The following is a 25,116-nucleotide window of genomic DNA, read 5'->3' as shown; positions in this document are numbered from 1 at the left end:
AGTGTTAGAGAGAGATAAAGTGGAGTTGTTGTCCAAATTAGCCAATCAGCTTCTGTAATTTCAAAGATTGTGCTGGATAAATGACAGTTAAAAGCTGATAGTTAGTTTGTTTTGGGTAATTTCTCTGCTCATTTATAAATCTCCCTCTACGTATGATAATGAGATCATGGAGTGCTTTCTTTTTTTTGTTCACAAGTGTACTTAAAAATATATAATTAACTTTTAAAAAATAAAAGTAAACAATTGCGCGATCATTTTAAGATAAGCAGCTGAATTGAGAATGCTGGCACAATATAGAAGAAGCACTAAGAAGACTAGTAAATTCATTATTTAGATTATCAAGAGAAAATGCAACTACTTCTCTGGATCTAAATGTATTTGGTTTGAGTGAAGAATATTAGAAAAAAAGTTATTTTCAAAAAATGTCGGTGTCTGGTGTATGTAAATAGTGTAAATAGATATATACTCTATTAAGTATACACATTAAATATACCTATACATATTAATTGAAACACATGTTTATATTAAAGATTCTCCAAGTCATGGTGTAGATCAGGCCTGGCCAACCTGTTTCTCTCCAGATGTTGTGAAACTACACATCCCAGCATGCCTTGCCACAGTTTTAGCTTTCCATAATAGCAAAACTGTGGCAAAGCATGATGGGACTTGTAGTTTTACAACAGCTCGAGAGCCACAGGTTGGCCAGGCCTGTTGTAGATTGTAATCTTGGGGTTGGCTGGGGGCCATTTCATAAAGATTTATTTGAAACAAGTACAGTATGTGTATTCTGTTTTCAAATATTATACAGTATTATTTCTGTTCCATTTTAGGAAGATGAACAGGAAGAAAGTGAGTGTGACGAGGAGGAGAGTGAGGAAACCGGGGACAGTGATTCTGGGCCAGAGGAGAAAGGTGAGAAAGTATATGAGAATGCTACATTTCAGAAGGACATTAATGAGAACATTAACCTTGCTCTAAAAACCTTCCTAGGCTCCCTCGGAGGTGACCTAGCTGACCTGACCTGTGAGATTGAGATTAAACAACGGCTCATTGAAGAGTTAGAACAGAGTCAGCGTCGGCTGCAAACACTTAAACTTCAGTATGAGGAGAAACTTCAGCAGCTACAGAGTAGAATTCGTGACACACAGCTGGAGAGAGATCGGGTGCTACGGGAACTAAGTATGGGTTATATTCATGAAACTTATACATTTCCTTTAACACTCATATTTCATATTTAAAATTATTTTCACATTTCCTTGTACCTCTTTTTAATTTAATTCCATAGTGATTCTCTTTGATCATTTCACTACATACTACCATATTCGTTGTATGCCCCATACTTAACAAATCTATTGATTTTACAGGCTCTATGGAGTGTTATACAGAAGAGAAAGCAAACAAGATTCGTGCTGATTATGAGAAGCGATTGCGAGAGATGAACAGGGATCTGCAGAAGCTGCAGCTAGCTCAGAGGGAGCATGCGAGACTCCTCAAGAACCAGTCCCGCTATGAAAGAGAGCTACGCAAGTTGCAGGGAGAGCTCAGTGATATGAAAAAGGCTAAGGTACAGCATGGAACAAGAGAATAACAAGCCAGTGCAGCTTCTTCAATGTTGATACAGCCTTAAGAGTAATATTAGTGCTTGCCAGACCATTTACATTTCCAATATTCCATGTGTGTTATTGGCTCCCAGTTGTGTATTAGTACTCACGCAGCTCCCAGCTTCTTATGCCATAAAAATAATAATATTGTTTTACAAGAGCTGGCAATGTGCACCACCAGGTGAGTCTCTTTGATAAAGAAGCAGCAGACCCAAATTGGACGATGTCACAGGATTTAGCACTTTGAGACACTTTATTAAATAGTCCCCTTATTCTTTCACCCATGTAGGTGCTTCTGTTCACAAATGATTGAAATACTCAATGCAACACTTCCCTATATCATTCCATTACTTCCATCTCAGGCAATACTTATGAAGCAGATGCGTGAAGAGCAGCAGCGAAGAAAACTTGTAGAGTCCAAGAGGAATCGAGAGATTGCTCAACTAAAGAAGGAACAGCGCAGACAAGAGGTGAACAGTTAAATATGTATGATAAACTGAGACATAGGTATATCATTTTATACAGGCATTAATGCTTCTGTGTGACTTGTCTCCTTCTTTAGCTTCAGATCAGAGCGCTAGAGTCTCAGAAGAGACAGCAGGAAATAGTGTTGAGACGCAAAACACAGGAGGTCAGTGATCAGTGTTTATATATTGATGGAAGATCTCTCTCTTACAGCTCATTATAGTAAAGGGGCCTATGTATTAGTAATCTCAGCAGTACCACGATTATTAACATTCAATTTTGCGGAAGATATATAGATTTTTAATAAAAGTATCCCTGCTACGTATAAAGTGTAAGTTGCAGAGACAGCAACAACCACTGTCCCTGTGAGTTAATTCCCTGGCACTTAGGAGGCGTTTTTCATGTTTGTGCTTCATGTACATGCATGCGCACAGTGTCAGCTTCCGGAATTGAAGCCAGAGTCAAACAGAGGCTGCAGGATGGGGATTGGAAGATCTCTTGCCTGCGAGAATGCTTCCATAGGCTTAAAGCAGTTTACATCATCTGACGATGGTGTAAACCAGGCTTTATCAACCAGTGTGCCGCAAGTAAAAAAAGGTTGAAAATCACTGGTGTAAACTAATGGGGCCAATATTTCGGAGTTTGGTACATAGGGGGGAAATCATAGTCCCCTTTGATAATAATGGGTACTGCGATCTGCCGTGTTAATTAGCCTTCTGAAGGAGATTAATGTGAAATCTCCTACATTAGGTTATTAGTACATAGCAATAATTCCCAACATTATGCAGAAACTGCAGTTCCTATATAATGTTATTTAAAAAGGCTTGCTAAATAGGCTCCTTAATATATAAATTGTTTAAAATGTATATTTATCTCTATCTTCATAGGTATCTGCTCTTCGGCGTCTAGCTAGGCCAGGCCAAGATCGTGCTGTCAGTCGTATAGCCTCACTTCCAGACTCTGGAGCAGAATTGTCCACAAGTACTACATCATCAGAGCACGACAGCAGCTCACGTTCTGTGTCCAGCATTGTACGACAGTGGAACCGCAAAACAACCGGAGAAACAGTGCCTGTGGCCAATGGAAGCCGAACTGTGAGGTGACAATATGCTTGAGATTACAGATTCCCAGTAATCTGCAACTGGGACTGCAATTAAATAAAGAATACATACAATTTTAAATAAATAGAAATACAAAAAATAAATGTGTTTTATATAAAATACTTGAATGACACCATCAAATTGCCTTTATTGTATTGTAAGCAAGCATACATTTATACAGTGTACTCATTACTAACACATCCTGACCAGTTTATTTATTTTGGTGACAGGAGGAAGGTTGGTCGTCCAGGACTGCCGCTTAGTAAGGCTGCTCGTATGAAGTGGCAGACTCTGGAAAGGAGGGTTCATGAGGTGGTCTTACAGAGGCTAACTCTACTAAACCTGGAGAATGATATGGAAAGACTGCTGCGGGTAAGTGGAGCAAACACTAATATATACTGTACACTGCAATTTTCCATCTTATATTGTATCATTTAACAATTTATTATAGTTATCTTTACTGAATTGCTTTGTGCACATGTCACCTTCTACATCCTCTTCTTTCTTTACATGTAACTAAAGTGGAATTAAAACCTTAAATACTTTATTTGTATATGTACAGATGTGTCAATGCTGATCTTGTACTTCTTCTGCCCTACCGCATGCATATGCATTGCGGCAGCGGATATTTGCACCACGTCACGACTATCCACAGCGTGCGTACGCACCATGCATTTCTATGAAAATGAGTGCATACACACGTGCCCACGCACAGCCGCGGGTACACTATTCTTGGCAAACAAATTGCGTGAATAGGATGCAGGATGACAGTGGCCACATCTGTTTACAGACCATCCTACATCCTTAATAATTTAGTTTGGTTGTGCATCCGAAGTACAGAAGTACAGATCTACTGTTTTTTTTAAGATGTTGTATTTTCTAGAATGTATAATGCCAGAATGGGTTGCATAGTACTGTAGTTACAAAAAGTTACAAAATCGTAATGGGAACAACTTCATACATATGCTAAATAATAGTTTGACATTAACATAACCGTGATCCTACCCAGAACTTTGTGTACTTATGTGGCCAAATGGGACTGACCTTCTCAGTCATGTGATATATTGGCAAGGACAGTCCTACTCACCCTTATCGATGAAGGGGTTACAGACATAGAAAATATGACTGAGTTCTGATGTGGGACCATCATTAATAAGGGGAATAGAGATTAGAAATACTGTATTTGTTTACTTTGAAAAAAGTACTCCTGAGATGGCCTTATTAATATATATATCTGAGGGGTTTCACCATGAGCTTTCTGTACTCTAAAACTGATGAGCCGTAGACTTCCTTATCAAATGGTGGGGGGAAGGCAAATGGATATGGTTCAATAGATCTACATTAGACAGGTCTACAGTCAATAGAGCAACCCCAAATGGTCAACATGGAAAAGGTTGACAAGGTCAAAATGTTGACATGGTAAAGGTGGATAGTACAAAAGGATGACAAGGTCAAAGTGTCGACGTGAAAAAGGTTTCTTCAAAAAAGGCCAAATTTATTTATTTTTTCGTTTAGTTCGTTTTTTTGCTAGAAAAAACTCACATTAATGTACCATGTCCTGGTGCATCGCTCCGCTACCACTGCACTCAGCACAACTTACTAGTCACAATTGTACTCCATGTGGATGGTAAAGAATGAAAAAGTTGAAAAAAGTTAATTTTGTTTTAAAAAAAAACTTGTGTCGACCATAGGTGTGTTGACCATTGTCATGTTGACCTTTTGAACCTGTCGACCTTTTGTACTGTCTACCTTTTACATCTTGACCTATTGACCATTTTGACCTTTCGTAATGCAGGTCGATCACTTAGGGTCAATCTATTGTCTGTCAACATTTTTAATGTTGACCTTTCATCCAGGTACAAAGGCAAACCTCCTAAATATATAAAAAAAAAATACCTTTAGAGAAAAGGTATCTCTTCTTATAATTAGCACATTATAGGGGATTGATTCATTATTGTTAACAAATTACATAGTATGGGTCAGGAAAAATATTGTATTCCCATGGGAGGTTCAAGTAGCAACTGTTACACTGTGGAGATTAGTTTGTATTCTGCTAAAGTAGCACGTTAGACTTCCTGAATAGTTGAACTTCATGTACTTTTTTCTTATTATGTAAGAATTAAACATCAAATTACAGAACACTTTAAAATAATCAGTTCAATTAAAGCCCACAAAATCGAAAAGTGTAAACAGCTGTAGCTTCCCTTTGGGTTGATCCACATATGAGATATACATTTGCATTACTATTTTAAATGCTTGCTAAACCCTTCTGTGTTGATTTCTGCTGACTGCATGCAATGTTTTTTCCTATGTTGCACTTTATATTGTTGTCTTATGTAACTGTAAATTAATTTTTAGCTGCCTTTACTTCCTTTCCCTGTCTCTTTCACTTCTTTGTCACCCCTTTTAGAAACGCGAGGAGCTTTCACTCTTTCAAGAGGCATTATTAAGCCGTTTAGTCATTCCTCCAGAGGAGGGTAGTGGGGAAGAGCGGGCACAACAAGATGTAGCAGAGGAATTAGAAGCTTTGGCAGCCAATATTGATTATATTAATGACAGCATTCATGAATGTCAGGCTACGATTGTACAAATGGAGGAGACAAAGGTAATTCTAAATTTTAATATAGATCCGCTTTATTTTCAAGCCTCATTCTACACCTGGTCCATTGTACTGTCAACAGATTCCATAGAACAAAACAATTTTATTTATAAATATATGAGACACACGGCTTCTGTTTTGTGCTTGACAATACTCCGTAGTAATTATCATTTGATGTTACACTACTGCCATCTAGGTGTCTACATGTAGATCTGACCCACAAAATGTTGTGTATTCCCAAACATCAGCAGATCTTGTTGAAGGGTGATGGAAAATTGCACTTTGCAACGGGAATGGGTCATTGGGTCGACTCAGCATAGGTCGACAGTCATTAGGTCAACCATAGAATGTCGACATGCATTAGGTCGACATGGTCATTGGGTCGACATGTACTAGGTCGACAGGTCAGGCGGTCGACATGGGTTTTTCGGCTGTGTCCCCTTGCATGGCTCGCTTCGCTCGCCATGCTTCGGGCAAGGTGCCTCGCTGCGCTCGGCACAGGTTACCATTCCCAATTGTAGTCCACGTGGATCGTCAAGTATGAAAAAGTCAAAAAAATTAAGAAAAAAGGTGGAAAACTCATGTCGGCCTTTTGACCTGTCGACCTATTGATCACGTCGACCTATTGATCATGTCGACCTAATGCATGTCGATCTAAAGTGGTCGACCTAATGACTGTCGACCTAAGCTGTGTCGACCTAACAACCGTATCCCCTTTGCCACTACATGATAAAAAAAAATATATATTGCTTCATGATATCTCATATTGGGTCTTATTTTGATTCGGGTGCTGCTGCAATTCCATTAGCATAATTGCAGCTGCATCTTTATGCAGATGTTAGTATCAGCCCTTTCTCTAGTGTACAGTCATACCTGTACATACGAATGCACAAGGGGTGGAATGCCCACTTTGTACATCTGAAGTCACAACCATAGGAAGCACCATGCACAGCTCCGGCTCAATTGGTCCTGCGACTCTGTGCAATGCAACTTTTTAGGGATTTAGATTCATTCACAGTAACAAAAAATCTACAATTTTATGTGACCATTGTCATTGCGTACAACTCAGAATTACCCCCTGTATGTAGTAACCATGTAAGCAGCAGCAACAGCACCTCCTTCCACATATGAAAGAGGGCCCATAAGTCTTATAATGTGAATTTATATTATAAATGTATATTTTCAAAATGTATACAATTTATACATATACAACTTGTGAGTCAAACTTGATATAGTAATACAAACTATACTTTTCTGGATTCACTGAGGAGCAGATATATATATGGGGGGTCATTCCGAGTTGTTCGCTCGGTAAATTTCTTCGCATCGCAGCGATTTTTCGCTTATTGCGCATGCGCAAGGTTCGCAGTGCGACTGCGCCAAGTAAATTTGCTATGCAGTTAGGAATTTTACTCACGGCTTTTTCATCGTTCTGTTGATCGTAGTGTGATTGACAGGAAGTGGGTGTTTCTGGGCGGAAACTCGCCGTTTTATGGGTGTGTGTGAAAAAACGCTACCGTTTCTGGGAAAAACGCGGGAGTGGCTGGAGAAACGGGGGAGTGTCTGGGCGAACGCTGGGTGTGTTTGTGACGTCAAACCAGGAACGACAAGCACTGAACTGATCGCAGATGCCGAATAAGTCTGGAGCTACTCAGAAACTGCTAAGAGAGGTCTAATCGCAATATTGCGAATACGTCGTTCGCAATTTTAAGAAGCTAAGATTCACTCCCAGTAGGCGGCGACTTAGCGTGAGCAAATCTGCGAAAAGCAGCTTGCGAGCGAACAACTCAGAATGACCCCCATAGAGTGAGTACTACAAACTTTGGGGCAGATGTGTTAACCTGGAATAGGCATAAGGAACCAGTGATGAGTGCAAGATGAAAGACACCAGCCAATCAGCTCCAATATGTAAATTAACAGTTAGGATCTGATTGGCTGGTCCCTTTAACCCCTTACACTTATCACTGGTTTATCACTTCCTTATGCCTTCTCCAGGTTAATACATCTGGCCCTTTGTCCCCCCCCCCAAAAAAAAAAAAAAATGTGCATGGACATTTTGCAATAACAGTGAAGGTGCATCAAGTGTACATTGGGCTGACCATTACCAGAGAGCACAAGCAGCTTTACTTTGTATAAGAACTAATCTAAAAACTTTTAAGCAGATGGCTGTAATGCATTTACTAATGGCACAAACAAAATAATAATTTTCTTAATTGTCATCTTTTCTTTTCAAAACCAACCAAATACAAGATGAGCTACAAAAACAAAAATGGCTGCGTGGGCACAAATATTTGGTAATGTGACTAACTGACATTTCCAGGCCAGCACAAAACACACATTGCTATTTGTAAAGCACTGTGCAGAATTTGGGATAAATACAGATTTTTAACAAGCAAAATATACAAACACATTGATCTAACTTGACAAAGGTTAGCATTAGCATTGAACTCACCCTGTTTTCTCTATCGTCCTAGTGGATGCTGGGGTTCCTGAAAGGACCATGGGGAATAGCGGCTCCGCAGGAGACAGGGCACAAAAAGTAAAGCTTTAGGATCAGGTGGTGTGCACTGGCTCCTCCCCCTATGACCCTCCTCCAAGCCAGTTAGATTTTTGTGCCCGGCCGAGAAGGGTGCAATCTAGGTGGCTCTCCTAAAGAGCTGCTTAGGAAAGTTTAGCTTAGGTTTTTTATTTTACAGTGAGTCCTGCTGGCAACAGGATCACTGCAACGAGGGACTTAGGGGAGAAGAAGTGAACTCACCTGCGTGCAGGATGGATTGGCTTCTTGGCTACTGGACATCAGCTCCAGAGGGACGATCACAGGTACAGCCTGGATGGTCACCGGAGCCTTGCCGCCGGCCCCCTTGCAGATGCTGAAGTAAGAAGAGGTCCAGAATCGGCGGCAGAAGACTCCTCAGTCTTCTAAAGGTAGCGCACAGCACTGCAGCTGTGCGCCATTTTCCTCTCAGCACACTTCACACGGCAGTCACTGAGGGTGCAGGGCGCTGGGAGGGGGGCGCCCTGGGAGGCAAATGAATACCTATTTTGGCTAAAAATACCTCACATATAGCCTCCGGAGGCTATATGGAGATATTTAACCCCTGCCAGAATCCGTTAAGAGCGGGAGACGAGGCCGCCGAAAAAGGGGCGGGGCCTATCTCCTCAGCACACAGCGCCATTTTCCCTCACAGAAAGGCTGGAGGGAAGGCTCCCAGGCTCTCCCCTGCACTGCACTACAGAAACAGGGTTAAAACAGAGAGGGGGGGCACTAATTTGGCGATATGCTTATATATATATTAAGATGCTATAAGGGAAAACACTTATATAAGGTTGTCCCTATATAATTATAGCGTTTTTGGTGTGTGCTGGCAAACTCTCCCTCTGTCTCTCCAAAGGGCTAGTGGGTCCTGTCCTCTATCAGAGCATTCCCTGTGTGTGTGCTGTGTGTCGGTACGTGTGTGTCGACAGGTAGGAGGACGATGTTGGTGAGGAGGCGGAGCAATTGCCTGTAATGGTGATGTCACTCTCTAGGGAGTCGACACCGGAATGGATGGCTTATTTAGGAAATTACGTGATAATGTCAACACGCTGCAAGGTCGGTTGACGACATGAGACGGCCGACAAACAATTAGTACGGTCCAGACGTCTCAAAAACACCGTCAAGGGTTTTAAAACGCCCGTTTACTTTAGTCGGTCGACACAGACACAGACAGGGACACTGAATCCAGTGTCGACGGTGAATAAACAAACGTATTCCTTATTAGGGCCACACGTTAAAGGCAATGAAGGAGGTGTTACGTATTTCTGATACTACAAGTACCACAAAAGAGGGTATTATGTGGGATGTGAAAAAACTACCATAGTTTTTCCTGAATCAGATAAATTAAATAAAGTGTGTGATGATGCGTGGGTTCCCCCCGATAGAAAATTATGGGCGGTATACCCTTTCCCGCCAGAAGTTAGGGCGCGTTGGGAAACACCCTTTAAGGTGGATAAGGCGCTCACACGCTTATCAAAACAAGTGGCGGTACCGTCTATAGATAGGGCCGTCCTCAAGGACCAGCTGACAAGGCTGGAAAATATAATAAAAAGTATATACACACATACTGGTGTTATACTGCGGCCAGCGATCGCCTCAGCCTGGATGTGCAGAGCTAGGGTGGCTTGGTCGGATTCCCTGACTAAAAATATTGATACCCTTGACAGGGACAGTATTTTATTGACTATAGAGCATTTCTATATATGCGAGATGCACAGAGGGATATTTGCACTCTGGCATCATGAATAAACGCGATGTCCATAACTGCCAGAAGATGTTATGGACACGACAGTGGTCAGGTGATGCAGATTCCAAACGGCACAGTATGGCCGTATACAGGAAGAGGACTTGTTTGGGGTCGGTCCATCGGACCTGGTGGTCACGGCAACTGCTGGAAAATCCACCGTTTTTTACCCTAAGTCACATCTCTGCAGAAAAAGACACCGTCTTTTCAGCCTCAGTCCTCTCGTCCCTATAAGATCATATCTGCCCAGGGATAGAGGAAAGGGAAGAAGACTGCAGCAGGCAGCCCATTCCCAGGAACAGAAGCGTTCCACCGCGTCTGACAAGTTCTCAGCATGGCGCTGAGACCGTACAGGACCCCTGGATCCTACAAGTAGTATCCCGGGGGTACAGATGGGAATGTCGAGACGTTTCCCCTTCGCAGGCTCCTGAAGTCTGCTTTACCAAGTCTCCCTCCGACAAGGAGGTAGTATGGGAAAAAATTCACAAGCTGTATTCCCAGCAGGTGATAATTAAATTACCCCTCCTACTACAGAAAAGGGGTATTATTCCACACTATATTGTGGTACTGAAGCCAGAAGGCTAGGTGAGACTTATTCTAAAAATTTGTTTTTGAACACTTACAAAGGTTCAAATTAAGATGAAGTCACTCAGAGCAGTGATAACGAACCAGGAATAAGGGGACTATATAGTGTCCCGGGACATCAGGGATGCTTACCTCTATGTCCCAAATTTGCCCTTCTCACTAAGGGTACCTCAGGTTCGTGGTGCAGAACTGTCACTATCAGTTTCAGACGCTGCCGTTTGGATTGTCCACGGCACCCTGGGGTCTTTACCAAGGTAATGGCCGAATTGATGATTCTTCTTAGAAGAAAAGGCGTCTTAATTATCCCTTACTTGGACGATCTCCTGATAGGGGCATAGTCCAGGGAACAGTTGGAGGTCGGAGTAGCACTATCTCGGATACTGCTACAATCAGCACGGGTGGATTCTAAATATTCCAAAATCGCAGCTGATCCCGACGACACGTCTGCTGTGCCTAGGGATGATTCTGGACACAGTCCAGAAAAAGGTGTTTCTCCCGGAAGAGAAAGCCAGGGAGTTATCCGAGCAAGTCAGGAACCTCCTAAAAACAGTGCATCATTGCACAAGGGTCCTGGTAAAAATGGTGGCTTCCTACGAAGCAATTCCATTCGGCAGATTTCACGTAAGAACTTTTCAGTGGGATCTGCTGGACAAATGGTCCGGATCGCATCTTCAGATGCATCAGCGGATAACCCAATATCCAAGGACAAGGGTGTCTCTCCTGTGGTGGTTATAGAGTGCTCATCTTCTAGAGGGCAGCAGATTCGGCATTCAGGATTGGATGCTGGTAACCACGGAGCCCAGCCTGAGAGGCTGGGGAGCAGTCACACAAGGAAAAAATTTCCAGGAAGTGTGATCAAGTATGGAGACTTTTCTCCACATAAATATACTGGAGCTAAGGGTAAATTTATAATGCTCTAAGCTTAGCAAGACCTCTGCTTCAAGGTCAGCCGGTATTGATCCAGTGGGAAAAACATCACGGCAGTCGCCCACGTAAACAGACAGGGCGACACAAGAAGCAGGAGGGCAATGGCAGAAACTGCAAGGACTTTTCGCTGGGCGGAAAATCATGTGATAACACTGTCAGCAGTTTTTCATCCCGGGAATGGAAACTGGGAAGCAGACTTCCTCAGCACGACCTCCACCCGGGAGAGTGGAAACTTCATTGAGAAGTTTTTTCCACATGATTGTAAACCGTTGGGAAATACCAAAGGTGGACATGATGGCGTCCCGTCTGAACAAAAAACGGGACAGGTATTGCGCCAGGTCAAGAGACCCTCAGGCAATAGATGTGGACGTTCTGGTAACACCGTGGGTGTACCAGTCGGTGTATGTGTTCCCTCCTCTGCTTCTCATACCTAAGGTGCTGAGAATTATAAGACGTAGAGGAGTAAGAACTATACTCATGGCTCCGGATTGGCCAAGAAGGACTTGGTACCCGGAACTTCAAGAGATGCTTACAGAGGTCTTATGGCCTCTGCCGCTAAGAAGGGACTTGCTTCAGCAAGTACCATGTCTGTTCCAAGACTTACCGCAGCTGCGTTTGTCGGCATGGCGATGGAAAGCCGGATCCTAAGGGAAAAAAGGCATTCCGGAAGAGGTCATTCCTACCCTGGTCAAAGCCAGAAAGGAGGTGACCGCACAACATTATCACCACGTGTGGCGAAAATATGTTGCGTGGTGTGAGGCCAGGAAGGCCCCACAAAGAAATTTCAACTCGGTCGTTTCCTGCATTTCCTGCAAACAGGAGTGTCTATGGGCCTCAAATTGGGGTCCATTAAGGTTCAAATTCGGCCCTGTAAATTTTCTTCCAGAAAGAATTGGCTTCAGTTCCTGAAGTCCAGAAGTTTGTCAAGGGAGTATTGCATATACAAACCCCTTTTTTGTGCCTCCAGTGGCACTGTGGGATCTCAACGTAGTTCTGGGATTCCTCAAATCACATTGGTTTAAAACCAGTCAAATATGTGGATTTGAAGCATCTCACATAAAAAGTGACCATGCTCTTGGCCCTGGCCTGGACCAGGCGAGTGTCAAATTGGTGGTTTTTTCTCAAAAAAGCCCATATCTGTTTGTCCATTCGGACAGGGCAGAGCTGCGGACTCGTCCCCAGTTCTCTCTCTAAGGTGGTGTCAGTGTTTCACCTGAACCAGCTTATTGTGGTGCCTTGCACCTACTAGGGACTTGGAGGACTCCAAGTTGCTAGGAGTTGTCAGGGCCCTGAAAATATGTTCCAGGACAGCTGGAGTCAGAAAATCTGACTCGCTGTTTATACTGTATGCACCCAACAAGTTGGGTGCGCCTGCTTCTAAGCAGGCGATTGCTCGTTGGATTTGTAACACAATTCAACTTGCACATTCTGAGGCAGGCTTGCCACAGTCTAAATCGGTTAAGGCCCATTCCACAAGGAAGGTGGGCTCATCTTGGGCGGCTGCCCGAGAGGTCTCGGCATTACAACTCTGCCGAGCAGCTACGTGGTCAGGGGAGAACACGTTTGTAAAATTCTACAAATTTGATATCCTGGCAAAAGAGGACCTGGAGTTCTCTCATTCGGTGCTGCAGAGTCATCCGCACTCTCCCGCCCGTTTGGGAGCTTTGGTATAATCCCCATGGTCCTTTCAGGAACCCCAGCATCCACTAGGACGATAGAGAAAATAAGAATTTACTTACCGATAATTCTATTTCTCGGAGTCCGTAGTGGATGCTGGGCGCCCATCCCAAGTGCGGATTATCTACAATACTTGTACATAGTTACAAAAATCGGGTTATTATTGTTGTGAGCCATCTTTTCAGAGGCTCCGCTGTTGTCATACTGTTAACTGGGTTTAGATCACAAGTTGTACGGTGTGATTGGTGTGGCTGGTATGAGTCTTACCCGGGATTCATAATTCCTCCCTTATTGTGTACGCTCGTCCGGGCACAGTACCTAACTGGCTTGGAGGAGGGTCATAGGGGGAGGAGCCAGTGCACACCACCTGATCCTAAAGCTTTACTTTTTGTGCCCTGTCTCCTGCGGAGCCGCTATTCCCCATGGTCCTTTCAGGAACCCCAGCATCCACTACGGACTCCGAGAAATAGAATTATCGGTAAGTAAATTCTTATTTTTTGTGGACCATCCGTGTACTGCACATAGCGTGCCTTAACTACTTCTGGTGGAGTTATGACCCACAGTGGCTCTTCATACTACAGCCACTCTTGCTGGAAGGGCCACTCTACCTATTCAGCCTGGACTCTGTGACCATCTTATACTTCACATGACATTTTATGTCGCTTAAGCACTTTTTGGCCACCTCAACAGTGTGCTGAAGCAGATGACCTCCTGCATGATTTTGTGCCACAGAGAATACTACCTCTGGCTACTAGTCCTGGAGGAGTAGCAGCCATAGAGATAGTCATAATGGCACATGACTCCCTTCACCATGGCCACATTCTCCTCATTTGTAAAGCACACATTGCGCCCATTCTTATATTGCCCACAGACACCTCATCATCATTCTCATCATCCTCCTCCCACTCTGTGGTCAGCCACAGGCTGATGCACAGACAAATCCTCCACATCCTACTCCATCTCCTGACGGATCCTGGTCCCTCTCTCCTCTTTCCATCAGAACAGAAAACACTTAACACTGATAAATAAAAGAAAATAAGCCCCTCCACCATCACCTCTCTCTCTCACACACACACAACACACTCCCACATCACAAACACTCACAAGTAATGACAAGACAAAACTTAAAAAACTTGTGGTGCAAATTGAGGTGTGAGTTGGTTCATGTTGGCATGCGACTTCTGCAACTTATAGCGCATTCAAATGCGAATTCTAAATTGACTTCACATGGAAAAAAAACGCAAAATCAACATAAATTTTACACGTCAAAATTCAAACACATGCACTAGCATAAGACAAGACGCAAGCCAAAATGCATGTTAGTAAATGTGCGATTTTTGTTCCGGGAATTATGGGTGATTTGTAAACTCTCCCAAAAGTTATTCTTATTAAATTTCCCCCCTGGTTTAAATTTTTGGAGATAAGTTTGGAGAAGAGAAGTTTTTCTCAGGTGATCATCCCCCATTGATACCTACAGTGTGGGTGCTGTATCACTAAAATCTGTGGTTTTGCTGTGGTTTTCTATAAACAGGTAGAAGAAAAAAAGTATGTTTACTAAATAAAGCCCATACCAATATTCCCTTAACCAGATTATATAATTCTATCATTCTAACTGTGTCAAATGTGTCGATAGAATCCAGTAAATGTATTGCTATATTGTCCCATAATGCATTGGTTAAAAGTAACATAGTAACATAGTTTCTGAGGTTGAAAAAAGACAATTGTCCATCGAGTTCAAACTGTTAGTGATCTCCTACACTGTAATATTTTAATACTAATTTTAACTGTTGTGAATGTTTAGCCATTATGTCTATTTTTTTTTTTTTTTATGCTATTGTGCATGATTTTTTGTATTATTTTTTTTATACTGTTGTGCATGATTTACCCACCATAATCCTGTATATCCTTATCCAGTAGGTATTTATCTAGCACATTCTTAAAAGCAATGACCGAGTCCGCCATTACTACTATCTCAGGCAGGGAATTCCAAATCCATATTGTCCTTACTGTGAAGAAACCTTTCCGTCTCTGTGTGCAAAATCTCCTCTCCGTTAACCTAAGTGGGTGTCCACGTGTCCTTTGTATTGATCTTACTAAAAACAAATCCCTCGCTAGCTCTGTGTATTGTCCCCTTCTATATTTGTAAATGTTAATCATGTCCCCTCTTAATCTCCTTTTTCCAATGTAAACATGCCTAACCTAGCAAGCCTTTCCTCATATTCGAGCGTCTCCATCCCCTTAATACATTTTGTCGCCCGTCTCTGAACCTTTTCTAGTTCCAGGATATCCTTTTTTGTAGTATGGTGCCCATAATTGTTCACAGTACTCAAGGTGTGGCCTTTAGATTGTTTCTTTGCTAGAATCAGGGCCGGATCTAGGGGGGGGCGAAGGGGGAGACCGCCCCCCCTAACACAGTCATAGCCACGCCCACTTTTGAGCAGAAGAGAGCTCTCCGGGGAGAGCCTGAGGCAGAACGATGTGCTGCAGCTTATACCACAGCAGCACAGAGGAGCCAGGAGAGCAAGGGTTGCAGGGCATTTGCCCCTCACTTGCTGGTGTGTGGGTACCAGGGCTAATAAATAGAGTTACCCCATAGCACAGTCACATGTACATAGAATAATCACAAAGCTCTATCTCAGTCTCACTCAAAAAGTTCAGTCAGAATTGAGAGAGGAGGAGTTAGGATTGCAAATGGGAGGAGTTGGGACTGTAAAAGGAGGAGTCAAGATTAAACAGTAAACCGCCCCCCCTAAAGAAAAGTCTAGATCCGTCCCTGGCTAGAATATGTGCTTATATGTGTAGAATAATATGCAGTGACACAACAATGAATCGTTCTAGTTGGGTTACTGGAACCAGGTGTTGATTGATAAGTGCCTTGTACAGTCCAAAGGATTAGCTTTGTCTGTACAAAGTACTTTGTTGTTAAAACAAGCATTTTACACTGAAGTGCCAAAAGTCATCAGAATGTTTGTAAAGGTAATGTTAGGTGGTGCCACTGTACATCTTGGAAATGATCACTCCTGCATCAGTTGTAATTTGACATCTTGTGAGTCACCAGCTAGGCTGCTCATGGCAATACAATGTGAATTATCAAAGTTTGAATGGGGCATGTCAGTGGATGGCCGATTGATGATACATTCCATTTCCGAAGTTGTGCGGACATTCAATATTCCTCGACCTACGGTGTCATGTGTTCTGGGCATACCTCATAGAAACATAACCACCCACCGTGGACAGCACAGTGACCAACCACGGATGCTTAATGATCATGACCTGACACTTAATGATCATGACCAGTGGTGTCTGCATAGACTGCCCATGGTAACAGACAGGCAACACTGGCTCCAATCACATCCACATTCAATGCAGGAGATATCAGATGCATATCCAGCAGGTCAGTCCAGCTTAGTTATCATGGGATATGGGAGCAGAAGACCCACCAGAGTGCTCCTGTTAACACTACAACACTGTACACAATGCCTCTCCTGGGCTTGTGACATTGCTAATTGAACCCTGGAGGACTGGCAACATGTTGCATAGGGCAATGAGACATGGTTCCAATATTTTTGGGCTGATGGTAGAGTTCAGGTATGGTGCAGACCCAATGAGGCCATGGACCCCAGTTGTCAACAAGGCACCATGCAGGCTGGTGGTTGTTCCGTAATGGTGTGGGGTGTGTTCACGTGGCATGCGTTGGGTCCGCTGGTCGCATGAACACGTCATTGACCAGTAACCGCTTCACTGCTTTGCTTAATGACCATTTGCAGCCCTTCATGGACTTCATGTACCCCCACAACAATGGAATTTTCAAGCAGTGGTCCCAATTTGTCCAAAACGGGTTCGAGGAGCATTCTGGAGAGTTCTGTAAAATGGCGTGGCCACCCTGTTCGCCTGACATGCAACATAAAAATATAGAATTTGACTGCAGATAAGAACCTTTTGGCCCATATAGTCTGCCCTTTTTCATTTATCCTTTTGACAACTTCAACCCAATCTGTTTCTTAGGTATAAAGCCAATTGAGAATTTATGGAATGTGGTGTAGAGTTCCATTCGCACTTAAGATCCTGCATCTACAAATATCAGGGAGCTGTAGTAAGCTATCTAGACAGCATTGGTCTTCCGTGCACTTGTGGAATCGATGCCACGTCGAGTTGCTGCACTTTGCCGGGCTAGAGGGGCTCCTACACGATATTAGGCACATATCCCATGATTTTGGCACTTCAGTGTGTTTTCATGTTTAAGTAACCCACAACTTGGATGTATTACATTGTTGAATTATTCCAGAGTGGGGTTTCTATTTGCCACAGTAACAACAGTCTTGCAAAATATTTTTATTTTCATGTCTGTTGGCTAATGCAATTGACAAATAACAAATTAAATAATGCTGTCTGCAAAATATATTAAAGATAATACATTACAGTATATCTACATTGTGATTAAGTTTTCGCTATTGTTTTAAATCCTAGAGAATTGGCTCATAACCTGTAGATATTGTTGTCTGGGACCTATGACCTCACATATGGCTTATTTTATGGACAGTATAATTCTAAACATGAACCAAACACATGAACTATGAATGATAGATTGACCTTGACATATAATATTTCCAATTTATAGAATTTTACAAGATACATCACTTGGAATATATAAGACTTCCTAACTAATATATAAGCTTCCTAACTACACAACACTTAGGCATTGTACAATCAGTAAGACATAAGTTATTTTAAGGTGGTGAAGTAAACTGCACTTACATTTTTATGATCCTGACCCATACATATAAATAACGGATATGACTTCTACTATGGTAGCAGTTATACCCATATTTTGCTTACTTGCATAAGTAATTATGTCTGTCAATGAATGTCTTTTGCATTTTTTTAAAAGTAAATCAATAAAAGTTATATTTTAACAAAGACAAACCTGAGGAGTGCCCCCAAAAAGAGTGTGTCTTTCCCGTTCCTACAAGATAGAGTACTATGCTAGTTGGCGTGGCTCATCTTGTGTATTTTTGCACTGCACAAGTTCACAAAATGAGCATAAGCAAATACACTAAAGAAGACTAAAACCAGATAAACAGAACAGGTGGTGCAAAGAGGTGATCTCATATAAGCAATGTACAGTAAGGATCTGAAGGATAGAAGCATATACGCAAATTTTACATACCCTTTTTGTTTTACTGCAACATATTGTTTGTAGCAAACTCTGCATCAGTCCCTATGGGGGTAATTTAATTAGGTGCGAGTTTGATCCCACAAGGCACACTAACAGCCACTTTGCATTGTGAATTGCATGTGCATTTCAATTCCAAACTTGCATTTCGTTTTCAGAGTAAATTTGCCTGTTATTGGTTGCACCCCCCCTGAAAAAGTTTTACTTTAAGGTAAAAATATTTGGACTTACTTTAAAACCCCTTGGACCCCCCATGACTATTTAGACATTTGGTCGTCTCAATTAGCTTAATCGGGCCAATAATTGCATATCATTTTTAGGATGAGAAAAAAATAGCCTCAAATTACCTAAAATACAACTCTTATTAGTTTATGCTCCCCAAATTTAATGAAAGAATTTATTTCAATGAATAATAATTATATTTTTATACCTTTTTTTTTTTGCATTTTTCATTTAATTCCTTCATAATGAAATGAAATTCATAAACTTTTTTCATAATTTTACTTTTTTTTTTTAAAAAGTGCACAAATCAGCCATTTAACACCTTTTCAAATTGGTCTCCCCACTTTTTCCTGCTCTTTTCCCAATTCCCTTTTTGGACGAAATTCGTGCAACCTTGCTGCTAGTAGTGTGCGAATTGGCACTAATAATTGAATTGTGTGAATCTCAGGTGTGCACATGAAGGCGACGTGTACAAGCTTAACTAGGTGAGTTTGCAGGGTCTTCCACATGGGAGTCTGCCATCTAAATGCAGGTAGACATGTTCCCATGCCATACCGTAAGATTGCAATAGGCTGCTCAAACGTAAAGGTGATTAGTGATTGGTGATAGTGCATTCTACATACAATATATAATTACCAATGGTCCCTAATTTCAAAATATAGTCTGACAATTATCCCTAAAAATTTGTGTCCCTTGAAACATCCCTATTTTTCTATATTAACCAATTGCACAATGCAGTCACACTGTTTCTGCCTATAAATTGCGTGTTCAGAATTTTTAGACTTCATCAGTTATTATTTTTTGAAAAGGTGTATTTAAAATGCAAAACAATATTATTATCAATTTAAAAAAATATTGCATATTGGCATTTGTAGTGGTCTAAGCAGGGCCACTGAGTCATAGGGTGGGCCTAGTTCTTAGAGCTGTGGCCATTCCTACTCAAGAAATAAGTGGTGCCGAGGAAGGTCATTCCTCCATTGCCATGGCTATGGGGCCCAGGTAATTAGTTAATGCCCTACTCCCTCCTTTCCGTGCCCCTGGGTCCAAGGTGCATAGAAACAGCATCAATAGTAATCGGTCTTGATGCCCTGGCTCATCATTAAAGTGTCCTTGGAAACAATTCTAAAAAGTTGTTAACTATGTAAATATATAAAACTTCTGAATGCACAATTAGTGTGGCATAAATAAAGAGACAAATAGATCCTGCAAGAGGGGTGTGGTTCATAGGATCAACAGTGTCTAGGTCGATCACTGTTGGTCAACAGTAACTAAGTCGACACCCAAAATAGGTCGACACAAGCATTAGGTTGACATGAACAATGTCAACATGACAAAAGGTCAACATGAGGTTTTTTCTTTTTTTTTTATGTCGTTTTCTTCGTAGAGTGACCAAGAGCTCCAATTAGTGCATCGTGTCCCCTCGCATGGCTCGCTTCGCTTGCCATGCTTCGGGCAAGGTGCCTCGGTCCGCTACCGCTGCACTCGGCACAGGTTACCGTTCCCAATTGTAGTCCACGTGGATCGTAAAGTATGAAAAAGTTCACAAAAGGAAAAAAATTGGGAAAAACCCATGTCGACCTTTTGTCATGTCGACATAGAAACCATGTCGACCTAGAAACCATGTCGACCTATTGCATGTCGACCAATAGTGGCCGACATAAATGTCGTCGACCTAGAGTCCTGTTCACATCTAGTTAATAGTTCATATGGCTAAATGTGCTTTGTCACTAAAAATAAATGAAAGAGAAAGCATTATATTGCGTCTCTGTCTTTTGCTACATGAAGGGAGACCAAATAGAATGAGAGTTTTATAGCCCCAGAGGCGGTTGTCAGTAGTTTGCAAATAGATAGATTACTTCAGCCTAGAAACACATTAATAGAAGTTCTCTTGCCTGGAGCCTTTCTCTTCTGGAACACTGTGCACTGAGTGAGTTCTGTTCTCAAGATTAGATCTCAACCCTATTCTTTTTGCTGGGTATGCGACTTACAGTAAGTGTCTGAAATGTTTGCAATTGAAAACTCTCCTCTCAGTTACATGGCAGCAGCCTACACTTTGAGACACAGCAGACCTGATTGTAAACATAGATTCAGATGTTTCCTCTCCTCATTCATTGTTTCTGCGTTGCGGCATACAACTCTTGAGACTCGTGGGTACATGCATACACTCACACCCACCATCAATTTGCGTTGAATGGTAAAGCCGCAGGAGCATGCATACACAGCATAGCGCTGCATATTGGTGCCGCAATGCATGGTATATTCTTACCCCTTCTATGTTCTGTTCTGTACCTACGTACCTTGTCTTGCCTAATTAATAAATATACTTTTATAATTTACCTACTATACTGTCATTGCAGTTACAAAAAGTTGTATTTCTCCTTCATCCACTAGGGGCCACTGGAGTGCAGTAACAATGGGGATATAGTAGGCAGTAACTGGGAGCTGGCACTTTAAATTTATAACAATGTGACTAGCTCCTCCCCTACTATGTCCCCCATCCAAGCCAGTCTTTTTAATGTGTCCAAGGGAGCTGGTCACTCTTGGGCTTCTTCCTGATGGATTTATTTTTATTTTATTTTATTTTTTACAATTTGAGGAACAGACAGGCAGCTTCTGCTCTGCCTGTCTGCATCGTTGGAGCTGCCGGTGGGGTCACCATCACAGCTGCATGTGGCTCGGCGCTGGGACCACAGGCTGCAGAGACGTTAGCTCTCTGGATGGGGTGACCGGACTCCGCTGCTTGCGGCGCGCGTTGGGGTCACTTCCTCAGCCACACGACCACCGGACAGCATGACGGTAAGTATAGCCTGGCCGGACGCCGCTGCTTGCGGCGCGCGTCGGGACCACTTCCTCAGCCACGCTGGCCGCCGTTTCAACAATTGACAGCAGTAAGTAACATAGTAACATAGTAACATAGTATCTGAGGTTGAAAAAAGACAATTGTCCATCGAGTTCAACCTATTGGTGGTCTCCTATGCATGATGATTTGACTAAAATTTCTGACTGATGCTGCTGTCAGCCGTTGCATTTTATCCCTATTTATAGTAACTATAATGCATGACTATGCACCATACCCCTGGATATCCTTATCCATTAGGAATTTATCTAACCCATTCTTAAAGGTGTTGACAGATTCCGCCATTACAACTCCCTCGGGTAGGGAATTCCAAACACGTATTGTCCTTACCGTGAAAAGGCCTTTACGCCGTATTGTGCGGAATCTCCTCTCCTCTAACCTGAGCGAGTGTCCACGAGTCCTCTGTGTTGATCTAACCAAAAACAGGTACCGCGCAAGCTCTGTGTATTGTCCCCTTATATATTTGTAGATGTTGATCATATCCCCTCTTAGTCTCCGCTTTTCCAATGTAAACATGCCTAGTCTTTCAAGCCTTTCCTTGTATTCCATCGTCTCCATGCCCTTAATTAGTTTGGTCGCCCTCCTCTGTACCTTTTCAAGCTCCAGGATATCCTTTTTGTAGTATGGTGCCCAGAATTGTACACATTATTCAAGGTGTGGCCTCACTAGTGATTTATATAACGGGAGTATAATACTCTCGTCCCTAGCATCAATACCCCGTTTTATGCAAGCTAATATCTTATTAGCCTTCTTTGCTGCAGTCCTACTTTGGGTACTACTGCTTAGCTTGCTATCTATGAGGACACCTAAGTCCTTTTCCAGTACAGAATCCCCTAATTTTACCCCATTTAGTAGGTAGGTGTAATTTTTGTTCTTGTTACCACAGTGCATTACCTTACACTTGTCTGTGTTGAAGCGCATTCTCCATTTGGCTGCCCATGCTTCTAATTTAACTAAGTCGTTCTGAAGAGACTCGGCATCCTCCTCTGTATTTATAGCCTTACACAATTTGGTATCATCTGCAAAAATTTACACCATGCTCTCTAGACCTTCTGATAGGTCGTTAATGAAAATATTGAACAATAGCGGTCCTAATACTGAGCCTTGCGGCACACCACTTAGCACTTCAGTCCAAGTTGAAAAAGATCCATTAACCACAACGCGCTGCTCCCTATTATCTAACCAGTTTTTGACCCAAGTGCATATTGTGCTTCCTAGCCCTGATTCTTGTAGCTTGTAGATAAGTCTCATGTGTGGTACAGTATCGAACGCTTTGGCAAAGTCTAAAAAGATTACATCCACGTCTTTACCCTGATCTAGGTTTGCGCTTACTGTTTCATAAAAGCCAGGTAAGTTGGTTTGACAGGATCTGTCCTTCATAAACCTATGTTGATTCCTTTTAATGACCTTATTGACTTCAAGGAACTTCTGAATACTATCTCTTAGAATACCTTCCAATACTTTCCCCACTATAGATGTAAGACTAACTGGTCTATAATTACCTGGTTCAGCTTTACTTCCCTTTTTGAATATAGGCACTACTTCCGCTATACGCCAGTCTTTGGGAACCATACCTGATATAACTGAATCCTTAAAGATCAAAGATAGCGGTTTTGCCAGTTCAGAGTGAAGCTCCATTAGAACCCTTGGGTGAATACCATCGGGCCCTGGTGATTTATTAATCTTTAAATGTTTTAATCGGTCACAGACTACTTCCTCGCTTAAATAAGTACCTATCAGTGGGATATTCTCATTATTGAGATTGTGTGTCAGTCCCTGAAATGGGTCCTGTCTAGTGAATACTGTTGAAAAAAACTAATTTAGTGTGTCCGCTATGTCATTATCATTTTTGCTTAAGATTCCCAACTTGTCTTTTAAAGGGCCTATACTCTCCTTCTTTAATCTCTTGCTATTAATGTATTTAAAGATTTTTTTGGGATTCGCTTTGCTTTCCTTTGCTACTAGTTTTTCAGTTTCTACTTTAACCGCTCTTATTTCCTTTTTGCAAATTTTGTTACATTCCTTATAGTGCTGAAATGACTCTGCTTCCCCGTCAGATTTGTATTTTTTAAATGCTCGCCTGAAGCCAGGTTTCTTCAGTGTGGTAGGGATCACTCCGTTAGCAGGGCATCCACTAGCGCCATTACAGTTTAAAAAAGGCGCCATACTGGGAAGGGAGAGGCGGAGCTTATCCCCGGCTTGAGTTTCTAGTTCTCGGCGGCCCCAGCGTTTCACACACGAAGGCTGGCCGCCATTTTGCAGCATACTCCAGCGGAGCTTTGCACAGGACATGTGAGGCTCCTGTTTTTAATATTTTAACACTGCATACAGAGCGGGTGGGACTACCATCCCTCTTCTGTATTGACCTCACACTTTTTCTTGTAGAATCTGTGGCTCCGTGGGCTAATGCCAGAGTCTATTAAAAACATTCAAGTCAATACACTTATGCAGAGGACTGGTATTTGTAGATACCCAGGTTTAATAACACAGATGATTTTCTTAACTAGTGTGCTGCAAAATATCTGTACAGCGCTCACTGCAGAAAGTTCCTGTTGGGACTACTTTGCTTTCAGGGAAGCTTCTAGGTCTCACAGCTTGGTAAGATCCGTTAAGGGACTTTCCACTGCCATGAACTGTCCTTATAACCCCGCCACAACTTTCAAAAAAGGGGTTGCTAAATTCCGTTTTCTAGGAATGGGGAGCTCAGTAGCCTAGTGGTTAAGTGTCCTATCCACCGTGACGTACCCTGCAGACACTTATGTCAGGGTCAGTAGTTCCATCTACGACAGGCCTCTCTTAGAGGGGGGGAGTACGTACACGAACAGGTTTCATAGGAGCCTAAACCTGTCTCTCAGGCTACAGGTGATACTAATTCTGTAATTTGGGGTCTGTATGGGACATTAGACAGTGAAATTTGCCTGTCACTGCACGATGTAGGGCAGTGATGTGGCTACGCTCCTGTACCCCCCCCCCCCCCCCCCATCTGTCTGTTTTTTTCTACCCCAAAAGCAGCATAAAAGTTTTTCCCATGTCAGAAATGTTATTTGAAGTTCAGAGAATTCCCTGTTGTGTGAGGATAGTGAGGCCCTCATCGCACCTGCAGAACGATCCTAGTTGGACGGCTCAGCTTACGCAGGTAATGTCGCTGTTAACCAGAGACCCCATCTGTATTTTCTCCTCCCCAGGTTTCAAGAAAAGAGGCTGCTAACCTCAACGTTACACAACTCTGCTGATGAGATGCCTCTATTGGAGGAGGCGATAGCTGTCCAGGATACTGATGACGATCGGGTTTATGAAGAATCTGAACCAGTGTCTCAGGGTGTCGAGGCGCTTATTGCAGAGTTTGTCTGGTGCAAAAGGTGGAAGAGTCGGAACTGGACACTTCACGTTCCTCGGGGTTCGGCACCAATAAAAAACTGACAGCGACTTTTCCAGTTTCTGATGAGCTGGATGTGGTCCTGACGGCGGCTTGAACACATTCAGGTATCAAACAATTTTTTACTTCCTATGCTCTCCCCGCAGATAGCAAGAAGCGATATGGGACCCGTCCAATTGTAGATCCCTCTGTGTCTCGCCTGTCCAAGAAGACGGTTCTGATGGTTTATGGAGCAACCTCACTGAAGGAGCCGT

The 25,116-nt window shown here is 42.5% G+C and overlaps 1 protein-coding gene across 6 annotated transcripts in view; it reads left to right on the top strand.

Moving 5' to 3' along the window:
* The window catches only part of KIF21B (kinesin family member 21B), a 376,092-nt gene that overhangs the window by 249,974 nt on the left and 101,002 nt on the right, over positions 1-25,116 (top strand). For 4 of the 6 annotated variants that reach the window (XM_063954962.1, XM_063954960.1, XM_063954961.1 and 1 more), the window contains exons 14-21: positions 831-912; positions 991-1,179; positions 1,365-1,564; positions 1,964-2,071; positions 2,164-2,232; positions 2,954-3,165; positions 3,397-3,538; positions 5,577-5,771. In XM_063954962.1, coding sequence (XP_063811032.1) covers positions 831-912; positions 991-1,179; positions 1,365-1,564; positions 1,964-2,071; positions 2,164-2,232; positions 2,954-3,165; positions 3,397-3,538; positions 5,577-5,771 — 1,197 coding nt within the window. Of the gene's footprint in view, positions 1-830; positions 1,180-1,364; positions 1,565-1,963; positions 2,072-2,163; positions 2,233-2,953; positions 3,166-3,396; positions 3,539-5,576; positions 5,772-25,116 lie in introns of all 6 variants that reach the window. The other 2 variants (XM_063954959.1, XM_063954957.1) reach the window with 1 other exon arrangement.

This window comes from Pseudophryne corroboree, chromosome 2, assembly GCF_028390025.1.
Source record: "Pseudophryne corroboree isolate aPseCor3 chromosome 2, aPseCor3.hap2, whole genome shotgun sequence".
In the NCBI taxonomy this organism is placed as follows: domain Eukaryota; kingdom Metazoa; phylum Chordata; class Amphibia; order Anura; family Myobatrachidae; genus Pseudophryne; species Pseudophryne corroboree.
This window is presented reverse-complemented; position numbering and strand designations above follow the sequence as displayed.